General features: G+C 39.8%; 1 protein-coding gene across 1 annotated transcript in view; it reads left to right on the top strand.

Annotated features, from left to right (window-relative positions):
• DCLK3 (doublecortin like kinase 3) overlaps positions 1-14,554 on the top strand; it is a 30,768-nt gene extending 16,214 nt beyond the window's left edge. The window contains exons 3-5 of the mRNA XM_048298732.1: positions 7,102-7,234; positions 8,130-8,297; positions 9,247-14,554. Coding sequence (XP_048154689.1) covers positions 7,102-7,234; positions 8,130-8,297; positions 9,247-9,443 — 498 coding nt within the window. The 3' untranslated portion in view covers positions 9,444-14,554. The remainder of the gene's footprint in view (positions 1-7,101; positions 7,235-8,129; positions 8,298-9,246) is intronic.
• The last annotated feature ends 5,120 nt before the right edge of the window (positions 14,555-19,674 follow it).

Below are 19,674 nucleotides of genomic sequence, written 5' to 3'. Positions count from 1 at the left end.
GATCACTTTGAATTTCTGGAGAAAAGCAGCAGTGTAGCCTCGAGGACAATGCAGAGGTTGCACAAGGCTGGGCTGGAACGGTTTAGCCCAAACCTTTTAACTAAGCAATAGCATCTATACTAGGTCCTGCTATGAATCTTGCTTAGTTTTGTGAAAGTCTTTGGTATGTGATCTCTGTGTAAACAAAAGAATGAATGCAACTGTGAATGCAGTGAATGCAACTGGCTGGTTTGCAGGAAGAAGTGGGCTTGTAGGCCCTGCCTTTGTGGTTCATTTGCACAAAGTTTGAACAAAACTTCACTTAAAACTGCATGGCTTTTTCCGGAAGCTGGTTTTCCATTATGAACCAGGTCCTCCTCCTTCTCATTTGCTGAAAATAAGCTAGTGCATGTGAAACACCTGAGATCTGATGCTTCATTTCCCTCTATAATACATAATCATCACAGTGATGTAGATAAGCAAACAAGGGCAAGATAAAGGTCTGTTCTGGTTGTTTTCACATTTATTTCACAGAACAGCAAAACAAAGAATGCTGGGCAGTGGCAGTGTTGTGTAGCACTGAAATTATCATGTTGCCCATTCTGAAAGTCAGAATACATTTTTCAAGGACAGAGCAGCTCCCAGACTGTAGGTATTTTGTCACAAGAACAGTGTTACCTAAGCACTATGGGAGATAAAATTTTACCTGTTCTAGTTTCACCTTGCTGTTGATTTTCTGTGCACACCTGTATTAGATACCATGTGCACAAAGCATCCTTTTGAAAAGCAAGTCTCTTCAACCATGCAAATGAGTTTATAAGCTCTTGGTAGTATTGGATAGGTCACCTGCTATCTAATAGGTATTCCTACAAATACAGGCCATTTGAGCAAGATTCTGGGTTTTCTTGCTTTTTAGTGTGCTGCCTCTGTCTCTTTAGAGTGGCTGGAGCAGAAAAGTAGGAAGGAGAGCTGCCACTAATCTTACCATCAGCCAGTGCTGAACAGCAACAAACAGTATTGAAGCAAATTTTGTGGGTTCATCTGCAGCTGGTGGGAGTTGAAGCACAGTGCTTCAAGTTCTAGCATCCTGCAGAGATGTCTCTGTGGGATACCTCTTGTTATACTGAGGATGTTTAAATCTGAATTGTTCTACCTAGACTTTGTACACAGAGGTCAAAATACAGGTATGTACTTTTAGGCTGTTGACTTGTTTGTCCTACTTTGGGTCTTCTTTTGGTCAGGTGAACCTTGTAATTTCTTTATCTACTTCAAGCAAATGGGAAATGGAAGGGAAAGGATCCTTGGTCTATTTTACTAAGGAAATGTGTATGTCTACTCTGAACCTGCTTTGTGTCAGAATCTAACCCTGTTCCTAATGACTTATAAACATATTGGCTAATTGTCATAAGAGATGACAGAGAAGCAGCAATCTGGGAAAAAATACTTCCATAAGTTTCATGAAAATAAGCAATTGGGGAAAGAAGGAAAACAGTTTCTGTCCCCACAGAAGAAAAGGTAGAAATATGCTTTGATGTCTAGTAAATTGTAAAATTATTGACACAGGAGAAAGTTGGAAACCTGGTTTAATTATTAGTTCACTGCACTTCAGTTTCTTTTACGGAACTGTCCTCTAGTTATAAACTTCTGTACCAGGCCACCATGATCTTTTCTGCTTTTTCCCCTCCCTCTTTCACTACTGTGTCTTCCCACATTGATCAGGCTCCTTGCAGCATAGCTGCGAGGCAGAAGGGTGGTGACTTGCGCTACAAAAACAAAATCTGTTTGACAGCTGGTGTGAAGACAGCTGCTACGACTCCCTCCCATCTGCTAACAGAATCACCTCATTTAGGACTAGGTGTTCAGCAAGAAAACCTTTGCTGCCAAGGATGGGCAATGTGGTGTGTTTGGTCTCACAAATGAAGACAGTCACTTCTTTCATGCTATCTCGTGGAGCAGGATTTGTTCGCAAGGTTTTTAGGAAAGGGACAGATTAACTCTACAGCTGCTGGCATTTCTTCACTTTTGAGTGAGAAATTAATGCCCAAAGTGTGGTGGTGTTTTTCCAGGTTATAGCTGTAAAAGAGACAAAGTCGCCCCTTTTTAGGGGGAAGGAAGGGGGCCGTATTTGTGGTTGTGTACTCACCACCTTGTACATTCCCCTCACATGCTAATGTGATAATTGTTTAACACTCAACTTCATAAATGTTATAGCTTTTTATGCATTTGAGATTACCCCCCTGCCCCTTTTTCTGTCTCTCAAGTTTTCATGTATATATGAGAACTTCAAGTACAGCTTTTCTGCCCTTGAACTTTGTGACACTATTTATGTATATACAAAGCACTGTCCATTTTCCAACAGTATTTACATATATACAAAACACTGCCAGTTTTCTGAGTTCATGTGAGGCAAACTCCAGGTTAATGACTTACCTGTCATAACTTTCAGTATGATAAACCTACACAGGGAATTTTTTGTAAGCTTTTTCACAGAGATTCTTCTACTAAGCAGCAAGGGATGTCTGAAACTCAAATGTGTAAGCAGTAGTTTTTCTTAAGCTCTGTCTATTTCCAATGTACAAAATGTCACATGGGCTAACTGGCTTTCATGATGTCCATAAGAAGAATCTGTGCTACCATATGCATGTGCATACAGAGAAATACTAATGTTGTAAATCATCATCCTAAACACACTGATGGATTTAAGAAGGTAGATACGAAATCAAACGAGCATTAAGTACTGGGAGTCATCCACGGACAGGAGAGAAGGCGAAAGATTATTTTTTTTCCGTTCTTTGAAGGTGAATTTGGCCTTATATTGTAATCTTCTGGTTGTATGGCTGGGATAGCTAGAAATCCTCAGACAATATTCTAATCATCTGTCTTTGAGAAGATGGTGAGCAGTTGATTACCTTTAGTGCAAGACCACCAGATGCTGGCGTGCTTTGCAGTTGAAGGACATAAGTATTTGTATGGCCTAAATTTGCTGTCTGTAGAAAGTGTATCGAATACTGGTCTTTCTTACCTCGATGAAGTCTATAGGCAGGCAGCACTATTTTTGCTTTGTTCTCACCACTGCATGGAATACATACTGTAGATGTCAGAGGTTAGATTTCTCTCAAGCAGGTTGTACGTTTCTGTAATACTGCTGTGAGGAAGTAGTCTGGCCCGAGGAACGATTGAAAATAACGTGAAGCTTTTGTTTCTACAGTGAAGCATATTTGCATGCTCAAGGTGATGCCAGGTGATGGAAAGGTAGATGGGAGGGTAGGAAGGGGATGAAGAGAATGCTCTGGGCTGACTCTGAATTGTTCTGAGCAAAAGCATTAGTGAAGCTGCTGAGAAGTTCTGGGCTGAGGTTTTTAGGCTTGCTGACAGGTTACATGCTGTCTCTGAAGAGATTGTCACAAAGCTGTGAAAATATACTCACCGTGCCTGCTGTTCCTACCTGCTCTGTTGTTAAGTAAAATGAAAGCTCGGTGGTTTTGTCCTGAAAGAACAGATGGTGCAGTGTTGCCACCTTGTGCTGTAATGGGAGATTAGGAGTCTGGCATCAGAAAAGAAAAAGTACAAAAGTACAACAGTCTCCTGAAGATTTTGGGACTGGGATTAAGGCCAGTGTGTTCTCCACCCTTCCCACCACCCTGCTGTTTTCTAAAAATGTATATGAACGTTTTAGTATTGTTTGTCTTAGCACAGTAGCATGCAGGGTAGTTGAAATTCCATATGACATACTTTTGTTATATAATTTTAAAAAATATATATAGAATAGGAAAATAAATTCATGCTCATATTTTCATATTGCATATAAAATTGAGCATTTCAATTGTGAATTTTTGTAACATCTTACCACTATTACCCCTATTAGAATATAAATTCTATAGATAGATGTTGTTCTAGAAAGCGAGTGTTACCTTTATAATTTTTTTTGCCATTTTCTTCAGTTTGTGTCCACAGTGCATGATGGCAGAAGATTGTCACATAGTTGCCTAATATAATAGAGAAAATGGCTGTGGCATTTTAGCTTCTTCTTGCAGAAGTTTTGACTTCATGGTTGTAGTAAACTTTAATTTTGGTTTCACACTGAGGAATACTTTTTCATGGAAGAGCAGCAAAAAAAACACCTCAAAATGTTTTGCTTAATCAAAACTAGAAGAGTGCACAAAGCCACTGCTGGTTCATGGACAACTTGTTGTCCCCTGGGGCCTCCTTCTCTGCAGAGCTGCTTTCCAGCAGGTCAGTCTCCAGTCTGTACTGGTTCCTGGGTTATTCCTGCCCAGGTTCTAGACCCTGCACTTGTTTTTGTTGAATATCAAAAGGTTCTGTCCTGCTTGTCTCTCAAGTCTGTTGAGGTCCTTCTGAATGGCCATGTTCTGGGACATCGGTCACTCCTACCAGTTTTGTATTGTGATTTTTTTATAAAGAAGGAAAAAAGGATTAGTAAGCTATACTGTATTAGTTTGTATTGTCTTTTTTTTTTTTCTTAAAAAGAAATAAAATTCTACCAAAAAGTCCAAATTCATTTTGCTTAATCAAAATTGGATGAGTACTTACAGTTTCTATAAAGATGATAAATGGGGACTAGTCAACTGTAATGTACAAGAGCAAATTTCATCCCTTCTGTGTCCTTAGTTATCAGGTGATAGAGACAATCCTGAATTTTTGGCTTTCTTAAGTGGTGTCTGATGGCAAAGTGTGAGGTTAAAGCATGGAGTATACCTGTCACATTATATTCCAGTTTGTCCATTCAAAACCAAGTCCAGGTTTCCTTGGCTTTTTTGTAGACATTTTAGCTGCTGATCCATTCCCCATAGTACCAGAGACAAACAGGTTTTCATTTAAAGGAAATTAATGACATTTTTTACCTCTCAAAGAATATTTAAGTGTCAGTCACTAGTATAAAACATACTGATTTTTAAAATTATACTACTGCATTGTTTATGACTTGGCCTTTGAATATAGAATCATAGAATGGTTTGGGTTAGAAGGGACCTTTAAAGGTCATCTAGCTCAAACTCTTGCAATCACCAGGGACATCTCAACTAGATCAGGGTGCTCAGGGCCTTGTCCAACCTGACTTTAAATGTTCCCAGGCATTGAGTATCTACCACGTCTCTGGGCAGCCTGTTCTGGTGTTTCACTACCCTCCATAAAACATTTCTTCCTAGTATCTAGTCTGAATCTACTGTCCTTCAGTTTAAAGTTATTGTCCCTTGCCCTGTTGCTGAAGGCCCTAATAAAAAGCCTGTCCCCATCTTTCTTTAATTATCGAAAGGCCACAATGAGGTCTGTCTGGAACCTTCTTTTTTTCAGGCTTAACAACCACAACTCTCGCAGCCTTTCCTCACAGGAGAGGTGCTCCATCCCTCTTTCCTGGCCCTGCTCTGGACTTGCTCCAACAGGTCCTTTTCCTTCCTGTGCTGGGACCCCAGAGCTGGATGCAGCACTGTAGGTGGGGTCTCACCAGAGCGGAACAGAGGGGCAAAATCCCCTCCCCTGCTTTGCTGACCACATTATTTTGGATATGGTTGGCGTTCTGGACTGTAGCTGTACATTGGCAGCTCATCCCAGTTTTTCATCCACCAGCACCTTCAAATCCCTCTCCGCAGGGCTGCTCTCAATCCATAACCAAGTCTATACTGATACCAGGGATTGCCCCAGCTCAGGTGTAGGACCTGCACTTGTCCTTGTTGAACCTCATGAGGCTCAACCTCTGGATGACATTCCATCCTTCAGACTCACCACTCAGCCTGGTGTTCTCTGCCAGCTTGCTGAGGGTGCGCTCGATCCCACTGGCTATGTCATTAACATATTTCATTTCTTAAAATAACCCTTCATTAACTGCATTATAAAGTAATGCTAAAGACCAGTGCACACAAAATTAGAATTGGAAAAAGTGTTTTGACTACTTGCCAGGTGGATGTAGGAGATGAGAACTGCTGAAAAGGCCTATTTAGGGGGTCAGTATACATGGACCTATTTCTTCAGCTCTTGCTGTGTGGTGACCACTACTAATCTAGTTTCAGAGCAGCAGGTAGAGTAGCAGAGTAATTTGGAAAGAATGTAAAGCTTTTGTTGGTTTGTTTTTTGTTGTTAGACCAGTATGATGGAGATACACTTTTCATGTGTCTTGGTTTTAGCTGGGATAGAGTTATTTTTTCTTCCGAGTAGCTGGTACAGTGCTGTCCTTTGGATTTAGTATGAGAATAACATTGATAACACACTGATGTTTTGGTTGCTGCTGAGCACTGCTTACCCTAAGTGAAGGAGTTCTTAGTGCCCCATGCTCTCCCAGGTAGCAGGTGTACCGAATGCTGGGAGGGAGCAGGGCCAGGGCAGCTGACCCAAAGGCATATTGCACGGCATGGAACATTATGCTCAGTAAATAAACCGAGGAGAGTTGGCCAGGAGTTGCTGGTCTCTGCTGCGGGATGGGCTGGGCTGAACAGTTGTATTGTGCAGCACTTGTTTTACTTGGGTTTTATTCCTCTCTCTTTCTCTTGCTCTCTCTCCCCCCACCCCCCTTCTCATTACAGTTGTTACCATTCCTACCATTGTTATTATTATACTTCTGTTTCATTTATTAAATTGTTCTTATCTCAACCCAAGGTTTTTTGGATACTCCTTCCCATCCTGCTTTGGGCAGAAGGGGGATGAGTGACTGAGCAATTATGTGGTATTTGGTTGCTGTCTGGGGCTAAAACGCAACTATAAAATCAGTGGTTTACCTGGGCCCTTTACATTTAAGCATAAAGATGTCCACAGCATTCTTCTTTGCTTTCCTAGGGAAAAAGAACCGTTTATTTTCTCAAGAGGAGATAATAATATTTAATTGACACTTGGCTATTTTTTGTGTTCCTTCTATTAATTTCTTGGAAATTGCAGTGTGCCAGAGTTTGTAGAGCAAAGTTTTCTTTTTTCCATAATTGCTTATCCTCTTAAATAGACCCTCTTAGTATATGGGGGGAAAGAGCCATGTTCTGAAGACTGTTTCCATTATTAGTACTATTATTAGAATTCCCTTCTGTTTAATTTTCTGCTTCCTTTATATTTTGCTGTTTTAAAATGCATCTGGATTAAACATATATGTATATATATATTTTTTGTTTGTTTGTTTGGGTATAGGTTCAGCACAACGCAGATAAATCTACTACACTGAAACTGGCAGATTTCGGCCTTGCAAAGCAGGTTACAAAACCCATATTTACTGTCTGCGGAACACCAACGTACGTTGCTCCTGAAATACTTGCTGAGAAGGGTGAGTGTATATCTTCATAATTTGTCATAAATCTTACAATTATGCTGGACTTTCTAATAATGGAAATAGTCCAGAATGTTTCAACCTACTGATACATCTTTTCAGGGTAGGAGGTTGGCTAGCACTGTAATTTGGGAAAGCAAACCTGTTAGTTTCTAACAAACACAAGCATGACATCAGTTATATTTTCACTATTAGTGTCTGTGCTAACACTGACTTCTAAGCAGATAAGCCATAAAACATCATAGATAATGATTGCTAAAGTGGGAAAATAACCAAAAGTTCTGTTGCAACCTAAGAGTAGCCAGCCCCATTTCATTACTGTAATCCAAACAACTTTCCAAAGCCCCTGATGCTGCAAAATCATTGTGAACATGTATGTTAAATTTATGTAACTATCCAAAACATGCTTTTCATTACAAGGAATTTTGAAGATTTCATCTCCAAAAGGATTCAGACCTGGAAAGAAGTCAGTTTTGTTGGTGACTCAAGCAAATCTATTTCTGGTTTTTGTTCTGCGGAGCTGGGTTGCACATCTCTAGTTATATCCAATTTCAATGGAAACTTGGCAGTCTTAGCTCTTTCTTGAAGGGAATCTGAGGATGACTATTTTGGAAATATGTGCTGTGTTTTCTCAATTAGTCTCCAGTTGACACTGGCCTTGTGAGACGGTGTTTGTGAAACATGTTGTGGAAAAGACAGACTCTGTGAGAGCTGTAGCTAATAACGGGCAGCTTGTAAGCGTGGTGTACCAGCCACTTACTCTTTTTCTGACCTCATCTTTCTGAGCAGAGATCCTGTGTTTCTTTTTCATTCTATTTCCAAGAAGCAGTTCTCTTGCAGCTGTGAGTTTTCTTTCTAAAACAAGACTTACCGTTTGTCCCTTCTTCCTTAGGTTATGGACTTGAAGTAGACATGTGGGCAGCTGGTGTGATCCTTTACATCCTGCTCTGCGGTTTTCCCCCTTTTCGCAGTCAGGACCGTGATCAAGAGGAGCTGTTTCAGATCATACAGCTGGGTCACTACGAGTTCCTATCCCCTTACTGGGACAATATTTCTGCAGGTATGATTCTGCATTTGTAGCAGATCTGAGAAATGGCAGTCTTCTCCCCTGAAGTGGGAAAATTTTTTTTTTCAGGGGAGTGAGCTTGATCAGCTTGGGGTGTTTTACAGGTCTCTCTTGTGTGAATCTGTGCTTTAAATGTAAATTTAGTCCTCTGGTAATATCGATGGCTATGTTTCTGCATATTAGTTCTGAATGCTTTAATGGAGTCCTGGATTCTTCCCTTTCTAGGCAAAAACAAGGATCTTGTTTATATGTCACTGCAGAAAAAGGTGCCAAAATAATCTCAAGGGTTATGTTAGATTTTAAAGATATTATCAAAAATCTCAAAAACTGAGAATGAGATCCTTGCCCTGCAGAACACAGTGTGGATTTCCTATTGACAACAATGGGGTCTGCACGTAGTAGTTCTGTACTTCTTACAGGCTAGTACAGTGTCTTTTGTGCACTCTTTAAAATCAGAAACCCTAAAATTCTTTTACACCCTGCGTACAATCTTTTAAAGAACACATTCCACAGCATTTTACAACATTTATGCTCCTTAAAGGAATGAGATACCCAGTGCCCATTCCTGTGAATGTGAACACTTAGCCTGATGCCTTCAGCATGCTTTTGAGATTAAATTACCCTCACTTTCTCGTCTTTCTGAAGGGGAGAATGACATCAGTCACGGAGATTTAATATCTCCTGTCACTAATTCTAACGCCAGTTGTTAGAATAGCTCCTGGGGATAGTCACAGAAGTCATGGTAAAACTAATGAAAAAAATAAGGAGGACATTTTTTGTGGGTATAACTGTCACCATCACAGAATGGGTAAGGCTGGAAGTGACCATGGTGGGTCATGTGTTTCAAACACCCTGCTCGAGCAGGGTCATCCTAGAGCATGTTGCACAGGATCATCACACCACTGTGCTTCACCCCTCTCTCCTTTGCTTTCTTTCATAATAGCAGCGAAAGACCTCATCACCAGGCTGTTGATAGTGGATCCCCAGAAGCGCTACACAGCACGGCAAGTACTTCAGCACCCCTGGATCAGAACAGCTGGGAAAACTAACAGCAGGAATTTGCAGAGAGAAGTGACAATAAATATTGAACGCCATTTCCGGGCCCAGCGCCGAAAGGAAGTTGCTGATGGGGACACATGAAATCTTTCAAGCTCATTTTGTCTTCTTTTTATTGATTAATAAATCATTTATGTTTTCTTTTCTAAATTAATTGGGAATTTAATGTGTAGCTGTTGGTGGCTATTGCCATGTCTCTTTTTTTGATTCTGAGATTCTGAAGGACAAAGATCAAATTCACATCCACCTCCTCTGATGTTACTTGGCAGTCTCTCTGTTGAAAGCAGTGGGGACTAGATAAATCCTGGAGGGTGTCTATTATTTTTCTTTAAGTACTGATTTGGGCTTTTACATCTGTTTAAGATGACAAATGTTTGCTTCTGTGACTGACACTAGTGGTGAGTCTTCTCTCATCATTTTTGTATGGTATCTTCGAGGAGTTTTGTGTTCGTAATGTTTTCAAAATAGCTGTCTGCATACACATCCTGCACTAATTCTTTAAACTGTCTTTTCACTAATTCCTTCTGGCCACAGAGAAGGAAGAATAAAAAGTACATCTATTCTTTAGCTGTAGGATATATTAAATAAGCAGCCAGATACTGTATTTATTAAGTTGTGAGGGAATACAAACCCTTATTGACTAAATCTGATGTTTTATGATGTCTCCCTTGGCAACCTATTTCATTGCTTGCTCAGGATAGTAGATGGTAATAGATGGTACAATGTTACACGGTGATGGTGCTGTGCAGTATGAGTTCATTTGTCTTGAGAAGGGGGAAGATATGGCTGATACCTTTTCAAGATTCTAATAATAACAACTTTCAGAGAGGTTTTCTTCCTATTCTGGGAAGCAGGAAGTTAAGCGATTCTAAGGGCACTTTGCTTCTTTCCCCAAAGTCATAATTATGGAATGATAACTCATGCATTTTTCCATATTGAGTTTTTTACCCCTTGGAGACATCCATGTGCATCTGTTACTTTTCTATGCTGATAGAGAAGAAGAAGCTGGGAAACTGTGAGCAAAGTTAATACTTGCCCTCACCATTTCCCTTTCATCAACACACTTCCCAGCTGAATTGCTTTTTTACACTTTTTCAGTGTAGTTTAGCAATTGTTTTGCTTGCTTGGTTCGGTTTTTTTTCATATCTTGTCCTCCCTGTAGCCTTTTTCTCCTTGCTTCCATGAGAATAGGCAACAGGATGAAATTAGACTAAAATCCCACTTGGGGAGAAACAGCTTATTGGCTATGGAAAAGTCTCCCAGGGGAAGTGTCAGATGCTCTATTGCATGTGTTTTTAATATTTTTATTGGATGCAGTTTTAAAGAAATCCTGAGAGGAAAAAATACAGTCCAGAGAGGGGCCATGACCTAGAACAGCTTTTGAATCTCAGAATTTTTGGTTAACTAATTAAATTCAAAAAGCACATGAGTTTTCCATTTTATAATTCTTTGAGTTCCATGTGCTATCAAATAATATTGATGTTGGAATATCAGTGGTGTTAGCATTGAATACACAGCCTGTAGAAATAAAGGAGGGTATTTTACACTTGGAGAGCTGCTGCTCTGCCTGTGTATTTCATAATGAGAAATGTCAGAAGCATTTCAGAATCAGTGGAACATTTTCACAACTATATGAACCAGAATATTATTTTTTGGTGAGTGCTAATATTTTGTGTGAACTTGCTGAATAACCAAAAAGTGTAGGGTGCTGTCATCATATTTCTGTTTCATCTTGTGACTGTTCTGCTGCAAGAGTTATGTATAAAAGTAGAGATCCCTTTACTCTTAAAGGAGAATTGCACTTTAAATTGAATTAGCTTATTTGTAATACTTACTGGAATAAGACTTGCTGTGGAGTTCAAGAATTGGTGAAACAAACCAATCAAATCTTTACTGTATGCCCAAGTAGTATGTCATACTTCTACTTTGGCGTCTCTGAGTCAGGAAGACTTTTCCGGAAAACAAAAATGGATTTAAGTGCTTCCCTGAGTTGAGGGAAACTAATATAACCTAATATTATAAAAGTATTACATAGTATTTGAGTACTAGTAATAATGTATCCTCTGTTAATTTAAGTATATTTTGAATAGGAAACTGTGGAAAAATGGCTTCTGATGTGCAATATTATATTTTGTAATTATCTTATTTTTAATATAGTTGTTTAGGAATAAAGTCTGAAGTGACTAAAAGTATTTAATGAGCAATGAATCTGAAAGTTTGGAGATTGTGTTACAAGTTGCCTTTTTCATCTCTAAGAACCTGTCTGCAGCCTTATTCATAGTGCAGAAGATAGAGAAATTGCTTGTAATGATTATAAAAGTAGTTATTTTTTCAATGATTTTGTTTTTCTTTCAAGTTCTCTGTGTTCCAGACAGGCTAAACGTGGACTGTGCCAGGTAGTCACTGCACGGCACCTGTAAGTGCAGATGCTACTGTGGCAGTGCTGAGGCTCTGGTTTGTCACTGTTGCTAACAGACCTGTGGCATTAGGCCCTCCTCCTTCAGGCTGGAGGCTGAAAAAGCTTCCAGGTGCTTCTCAGGGTTTTTACTTCTTTCTTTCTGTCTCCTACTTTGTTATTCCTTCTTTTCTCTTGTTGCTTCCAGTGTTCTTGCTCTGCCTCTGTGCTGTCCTCAAGAGGCCAGGTCCCCAAACTTTATAGTTTAAGTTACTTGTAGCAATGAAAACCCATATGATTTTGGAGAGCTCAGCTTCAACATTGCTTGCTGATGTTGAAAGTAATGTTAGGCAGGACTCAGACAAAAAATGGTGAAAATCCTCTGTCATCTTCTACTGCCTTTTCTCAGGCTTTTGTCTGCCCACTGTGTGACATTCCAATGCAGACCTGATCTTTATGCTCTTTAAGGTGGTTTCTAATATATGAACCATGTTCACACTCCATGATTGAGGATTATCACTGTTCTTTGTTTCCTGATATTTTTCTAATGTATACTCTCTCCTTGGGTTTTGGAGTCATCTTCCCCTTAATGTTTGCATTTCGTGATTGGTTCCTTTGTCTACAGTAAGTCTGAGAAAGCTCAAAGCTGGGGGAGAATACAGGCTCAGAGAAAATTCTTGCTGATTTCTTAGGAAGAGGAAATATCCCTCCTTTCCCTTCCTTAAGTCTTTGTTAATTAGACTCTCATATGGCTTTATATTCCACTGAAAATAAAACAAGTTATAGTGTCCTCATCTCTTTAAATACTAACAATGAAGAGAGTGAAAATATCAGCAAGAAACACCCCTCCCCCGTCCAAGAGCTAAGTGCAAAGAATTAATTAATATTGCAGACCTCAACAGGAAAGTTCCACTTCCAGAGGATTTCCTGGGTCTAAGGCAATAGGGTCTAAGGTAATAGAAGGGAAGAACCTGTTTATTTGCTGCAAGCTTTAGCAAATCAGCTGAGTAGGAATCCTTTTATGCCTCATAAAAGGTGTTGGTTGATTCCTAACTCACACTGGAGGTCCTAATCAAGTTCTAGTTATTCCAGGGTTATTTCTTTACCATCTGGTATTGGCTATTCAAAATATATTCTCCTTTTAGAAACCAGAGGTTCTTCATCATCTTTAACCATTGACTTGGCTCTTCTTTAGTTGGTTGCAGCTTTTAAGCATACTTGCATTTTTTCATGCCCTAACTGTAACATTTCTCAGACTTGAAGCAAGCACAAAGATCCAAACATATAGAATGAGTCATCAATCTTTCATTTTGTAGTGAAACACGTGCCTAATAGACAGAATTGGTTTTTTTAACCTTTCAATATTATGATGTTATGTTATTTTAGGGTCAACACTTAAAATCACAGTCAAGGCTTTCAACTACAATAGTTACAAAAGGGGCCGCTAAAGGATAGTTGGGGTTTTGGTAAGGAAGTGCTGTTCCCCCAGGTCAGCCAAAGAGTACTGTGAAGCATTTTGAGTATCCTTAGAAGCCAGTGTTACTAGCTTTGTGCATCATAAACTTTCTTTGTTTGGAGTTTACTAACATTTAATCCAGGCTTTTAGTGATTGCCTGTGACTGACAAACTAAGTAGTAACTCTCTTTAGTGGCGTGCTTTCCACTGTCTGAAGATAAAGTGGTCCCTGTATATCCCTTCCATTTGCCACAAAGGTCAACTTCTTCAGCTTCCCCATATGCTATTACATTTCATTGGTCCTAGACTTCACCTACATATTTCCTATCACCTGTCATCTGCCTACTGTCGTTGGCCTCTTATCCCCTTGGATGACTCCCATTATTGAAAGGTGTATCTGCACATATTAATATGTTTTTCTTCAGGGAATTCTGGCCTTAGAAATGGGAACGAGCAAAAATTTTTGGAAGTATTTAGGCATCTGAAACCGTGCAAAAGACTGGCGTTTCACATTGCACCGTGCATAACTGCCTGAAAATGAACAGTGGGAATTTGGTTGTTGCTCTTATATTTAGTCACCTAATATTTAAAAATGTGTGCCCAGGAGACTTGTGATTGAAGCTTGGCAGTACAGCAGAGACTGTTTCCTCTGAGACAAAGACACTTTAACTTCTTTTATTCAGGGACCTTCTTAATCTAAGTTTGTGTAGCAGCTGTGTAGAATAGTTGCACTCAAACACCATCAAATCTGCCACCTCGCTTCTGACTGGCATTATAGGTGGATTTCCTGTATCTCTGTTACTGCAATTTTTGGCTGTAGGGTGATGGAAGGATAGTGGGATGTTATCCCCTGAGCTTAGGCCTCTTGGGTTTTGGTCCTCTTGTTAAAGTGAACTTACTGAAGTCAACTGCTTGCTTTTCTGCAAGTACCAGATTTGGGGAGGTATTCAGACTGAAAATATAGTAAATTTGCTGTGCTTATAAACTGATCTTCCCAAAGACACTTTAGTATCACTGAAATATTTTTCCTATAATTTCTCCTGTCAGCTAGATTTCTTTTAATTTAAGCAATGTAAGGGAAATGCTTTTTGTTTCTGGGCATGCATTTTTCTGTCTTTTCTAAGTCCACTAGTAATACTTTACTGTTGACATTCTTGCTCCTGAAAGGAATTATGGGCACTTTAACTGGGCTGACAGTGTATATTGGCACTGTTTGTTCTACAACATGGTTCATTTGTAACTAGGCTGAAGGTGTAATTTTCTAAATTAAAGTACATTGTAGACTTCAGCAGAAAAAATTGTTATTCCTTCCCCTGTACCCAATAAAGGCAAATGATACAGTGAATGTTATGTTTCAGTTCTTTCCAAGGAATTGGGAAACAACTGTGTGGCCAAGTATTTTGAGCTTGGTGTTGGTTTTTTTGTTTTGTTTGTTTGTTTGTTTTCTGGCAATGTATCTATTTGGGAAATACTTGTTTCTAAAGGTTTTCAACTTCAGTAAGTATTGTGTGTACCTTCATTTATGAGTAGCAGAACCCATTCTGCTGCTGCAGTCCTTTGAATACTTACAGATGTGTTTTTCTTTGCTGCTGCATGCAATCCTGAGACGCTGCCTGAGACAAGCCCGGAGGCAGGCAGGCGTCACTGCAGACAGCCCTTGGCAAGCGACTATCAGCAGGCAAGGACGAGCCCCTCAGCTCCAAGGGGCGAGCTCCAGAGTAGGTGGCAAGCGCGTCGGCGGAGATGAAAGAGACAGAGGGGTCCTCAGTATGGGCTACACAGGTCACGGTTTATTCCAGCACAGTGAAGGGTCCAGGGACGAAGAACAAGAAACACAGGAGGCTCCAGGGATTTTATACTCGAAGGAATTGGGGTGGGGACTGAGGCGATAACCAGTAGGGAAGAGTGAGGTGGGAGGAGTCCATGGGGAGTTAGCCAATGGGAAGTGCTTGTAGGAGGGGCAACAGGGAACAACAAATGGGGCATCGAATAACATAGAACTTTCCAGAACTAATACATAGTCAACTAAGGCGATAAATATTCATTAGGCTTATACATAAAACTAGGAGGGGAGAACAGTAACCAATCAACTTGAACACAAATTAAGGAAACTAAGGATTACAGGGACTTGCCCTCACCACGGAGGTTATCTTAAACATCAGTGCCTGACCACCAGACCTTAGATTCTGTTGTTCTCTCTGGGGTCATGGTGGCTACAGCCACTTGCACCACAACATAATCCCATTAAAACCAATACAAATCTTTGCAGAGCTGGAGCTGAGATTCATTTTTACCACCATTTTTGGCTCTGTACTGCGTTAGTCATATATGCTATGATGCTAGAGCAATGATGACAAGCAGACCTAGCTTCATTGAGGCTTTATGCACACAGGACTAATTTCTCCCATCAAATCTTTTTCTGCAAGATTCAAGTTTGTTTAGAAAAAGATTTGCTTTCTTTGTGGAAACAGGCATTCTATTTGAAATTGAGTTGCTTGCAAAAAATGGCTTTTTCAAAGGAGACAATATCTTAGTAGCCTGTGTATATTTCAGTTCTGTTATTAAAATGGTATTTTCCCACAGGCCTGCAGTATAATCTGAAGCAGTGGAAATAAAATTGTGTCTGGGATATTGATGGTGTTTTTTAAGAAGCTACCTTCTCTGCATGTGAGCATGTGTGATAAAGTGGCTGGCAGTGAGAAAAGTTTATTGTATATTGGTCCTTAAAGACATCACAGCCTCCTCATTACTCTAAGAATAACTGTAAACTCTTTGGAATGACTGGCTTTTATGATAATCACACAAATTTATTGGACTTCATTTTAACAATTTGTATAGGGAGCTAATTAAATCTGATTTAATGCTTTGCTGTTAGGAGGAATTTACATGTGTTTCCTGTATCAGAAAGTTGAAGGCAGAGTCCAGCAGTGCAATAAATTTGTGTGATTATCATGAAAGTCAGACGTTACATTTTCACAGAATTTTTTCTTTTTAGATTAGAACTGTTCATAAAGAGCAACTGGAAAAACAGAAAAAGTAAAGCTAATAACCTTAAACTGTCATTGGAAATAGATTTTGTTTTCTGAATTCAGAAACCAAAATGAAGAGCTGGAAGCATTTCAAAAACCAGAGAAATACAGGAATTATTCCCAGAGTGTTTCAGCATTTCCAGCAATAAGAATATTTGGTGCAGTGAGAACATGAAGTACCTTGGTAGGGCTGAGCAGGTGCTGCAATAGGAGCTGTGTGAGATTGCTAGACTGAATAAGGAGTGTAGCTGTGAAAAAGGGGTGCTCCTTATAACCACTGGAAAAATGTATTAAATCATAGAAGGTTATTCCTGCATTGTCATTGCTCTCTTCATAAAGCTTTCTAAATTTCAGTGACAACCACTGTGCTGTAAGAAGGCACTTCCCATGAAGAATTGCAGCGTAAAACATTTTAGAGAATGTTTAACATAAAGGATTTCAGAAATGAAGATAATTTTCCTAGAAATGGAAGTGTGTGATTGTTAACCACTATGGTAAGTTGTCAAGAAAACCTTATTGCTGGATTTTCAAAAAGAGTTCAATTTTGTGATCCTAAGAAATTGCAACTACACAGCTTGCAATGTTGAGAGTTTCAATGACATTGCACTGCTACAGCATAAAAACTTATTATTTAATAGCTCAGAAGAAACCTTTGTGCCTAATGTAAGGGTAGAACTAAATGGGTTGAATAAATCTTACTAATTTCAGCTTGCCTGAAACATACTGGCCAAAATACTGTTCACGTGGTGAGTGATGGATGAAAAATGTATTACTGACCAGTGTTTCCAATGGAAGCATAAAATTGTGTTCCTGAAAATGGAATCCTGTTGGCTGTTTGGCTAAAAGCCAGCATGTGTCCTGGTAAGGTATTATGTCTTCAAATAAAGAAGGAGGGAGAGACACCATATTAAATAGCCCCTTGTGATTTGAAACAAACAAAAAAGATTCTGAAAGAAAAAGGAGGGAAATAAGAGGAGGAAAAGCTGAAGGAAAACATAACTTTCTTTCAAAATGTTTTATTTTGTTAACTAAATCAATGCTCTAGACAAATCTAGCAGGATTTATGAGTGAAATGTCTTTCCCTTTGCTCGTGTGTAACATTCCCGTGGCGGTTCCCCAGTTACTTCTGTGTGTCTGGGAATAGCTGATTCCAAGCAGATACTATAGCAACCACTAGATTATCTCACCTGGATCATAATTTTCTAATGACAGGACAGAAGAATCCCTTAAAAGAAATAAAAGAAAAACTGCTCCACCATGTAAGTAACTTTGAGCAATTATTCATCCACAGAAGAATTTTGTGGAAGTTTATTTTTACATGCTTTCATAACTCACATAGTTGATGTTCAAGGGACAAAAGTTAGAGCTGGATGTTAGAATGTGACAGCAATAAACTCTTCCTAACAACTGAAGCCTTACATAAATTATTGGCTAATAACTGGTAAGGTTATAAAATCAGAATATTCAAAAAGCGGTGTTTAGGGACATGTGGTGGCCGGTGAGCCTACGGAACAAGACACAAAGAAAGTCCACTGGTAGGACAGTCCCTAGTATTAGAGATTCTCCTAGGTCAGGGTGAACAGAAGAGGCTTCCCTCAGGATGCTTTGCTTTGCCATGCTAATGTACCCCAGTTCTGCTTCCCTGGTTGGCCCGTGGCCTCCCTGCCCCTTGCTACCTTGTATGTCCCTGCCCAAGAAGGTTCTCCACTCCAGGTTCCCCCCATTGGCTCTTGCCCCATCACCACTCCCTCAGAGTTTCCTCACTGGCTCCCATTCCCTAGTCCCGCCTGTGTACTGCCCCCATGCCCTCAGATCATTGGTCCCTGATGGTCCCTCTGCTCCCATATATAAACCTGGACCTTCCATTGTTCTCAGTCTTTGTTCCTGGAACCCTTCACGATTGTGGCTGCAACAAACCGCTCCCTTGGAACTCGGTATGGAGACTCTTCCTGCCTCTTTGCCGTCGGCCCATTTACGGGAGCTACCTGTGTGCGTGTACGCATGTGTGAGTGTGCCGTGGTCCTGCTGAGCGGCTTCGCCTTGGAGACACTTTTGGGAAGATCGCAGCACCTCACGCTCCGGCACTGACAAGCCACGCGGTCCGCAATAGGTACAGAGTTCACTTGGGAAAAGGCAGCAGGATATATGAGGAAAATTGGAACAAGGATGTGCAGATGAATCCCTTAATAACCAGGAAAATGAACTGGTTCTCTAATTCCCAAAACAGACCACTGAATGTGATGGTCATGGAAAATGAACCTGTATTGCTTTTATGATGAAATACATCTTTTAGTATTTTTTTAAGCTTTGATGTTGGGAATCTTAAAAGACACAAACATGGGTTTTAGATTATCGCTTTCTGTGAAAGAGTGGTACAATTCTTGCTTTTGCCTTGAAAATCCACTTCTGCTGCTCGTTAATCCAGGTTTTAAGGAAAACAGAAACATTTAGTATTGTATTTCTGTGACACTAAACTTAGTTCCTTGTACTTGCCAGTAGCAAAGATTCCTTCATGAGCATCCTCTAAAATGTACGTTATGGAATTAAAAGATCTACTGGTGTTTCTGAGGGCATTCCTGTGTTTCAATGGATTAGAGCTGGTGACGGAGACTTTCCCCCTTAGTTGGAAATAACTATTGCTTGAGGCTTTTCAGGTTTGCAGCTTCTCTGTGTGTGCACACGTTTTAATGGTATAAATGCTGAATTCTGTGCATGCCCTCTGTTTTGTTGGTTCTTGGGGCTATCTGCCAGCATAACTACTTCTCTACAAAGCAGAAAAAATCCCCCACATTGTTCAAAATGCACTAGTGAAAATAGTGTCATCAGGTCATTGTTTTAATGAATCAGTGATGGGACTGCTATGAATTGTACCAAAAACCTTTATCAGGAGGTACTTTGGATGAACTTTTGGACAAATCCTGTACAAGGGATTCTGGGAAGAGAACAGACAAAGAATTCAGCAGCTTCATTCTGGCAAGGTAAATCACCAGGACTGACTGTTCGATTTGTTTTCAAAGTTAAATGGGCTGACAGAGGATGGGTAAGGATGAGACAGCTGTGTTTTTCAGTTGGAAACCTCATTACTGGCAGGCTACAATTGTTTGGATTCTGAGGAATTTTTTCTGTGCCAGTGCAAACTATATTTTGTGAGTCCCAAACTTAATTTTTTCAGTTCAAGTGTGTGTACGTGTTTGCAATTTGAATAAGACAGTTCTGTGTGGGCTGAAAAAAACTAGTTATTTTCATTGGTATATTAGTAATTGTACTTAGTTATTTTACTGATTTTCAGGTGTGGTCTTCTTTGGTGAAGCATACAACTTGCAAAACCAGATCTGTATTTAACCCCATATAACCAGAGAAATTTAGGTTTTCAGGGTGACACTATACGTATGCTTCTTTGAAAAGAGATCCTTTGTATCGCTGAGGTGTGTGGACA

The sequence above is a fragment of the Corvus hawaiiensis genome, chromosome 1 (assembly GCF_020740725.1).
Source record: "Corvus hawaiiensis isolate bCorHaw1 chromosome 1, bCorHaw1.pri.cur, whole genome shotgun sequence".
NCBI classification, from domain to species: Eukaryota; Metazoa; Chordata; class Aves; order Passeriformes; family Corvidae; genus Corvus; species Corvus hawaiiensis.
This window is presented reverse-complemented; position numbering and strand designations above follow the sequence as displayed.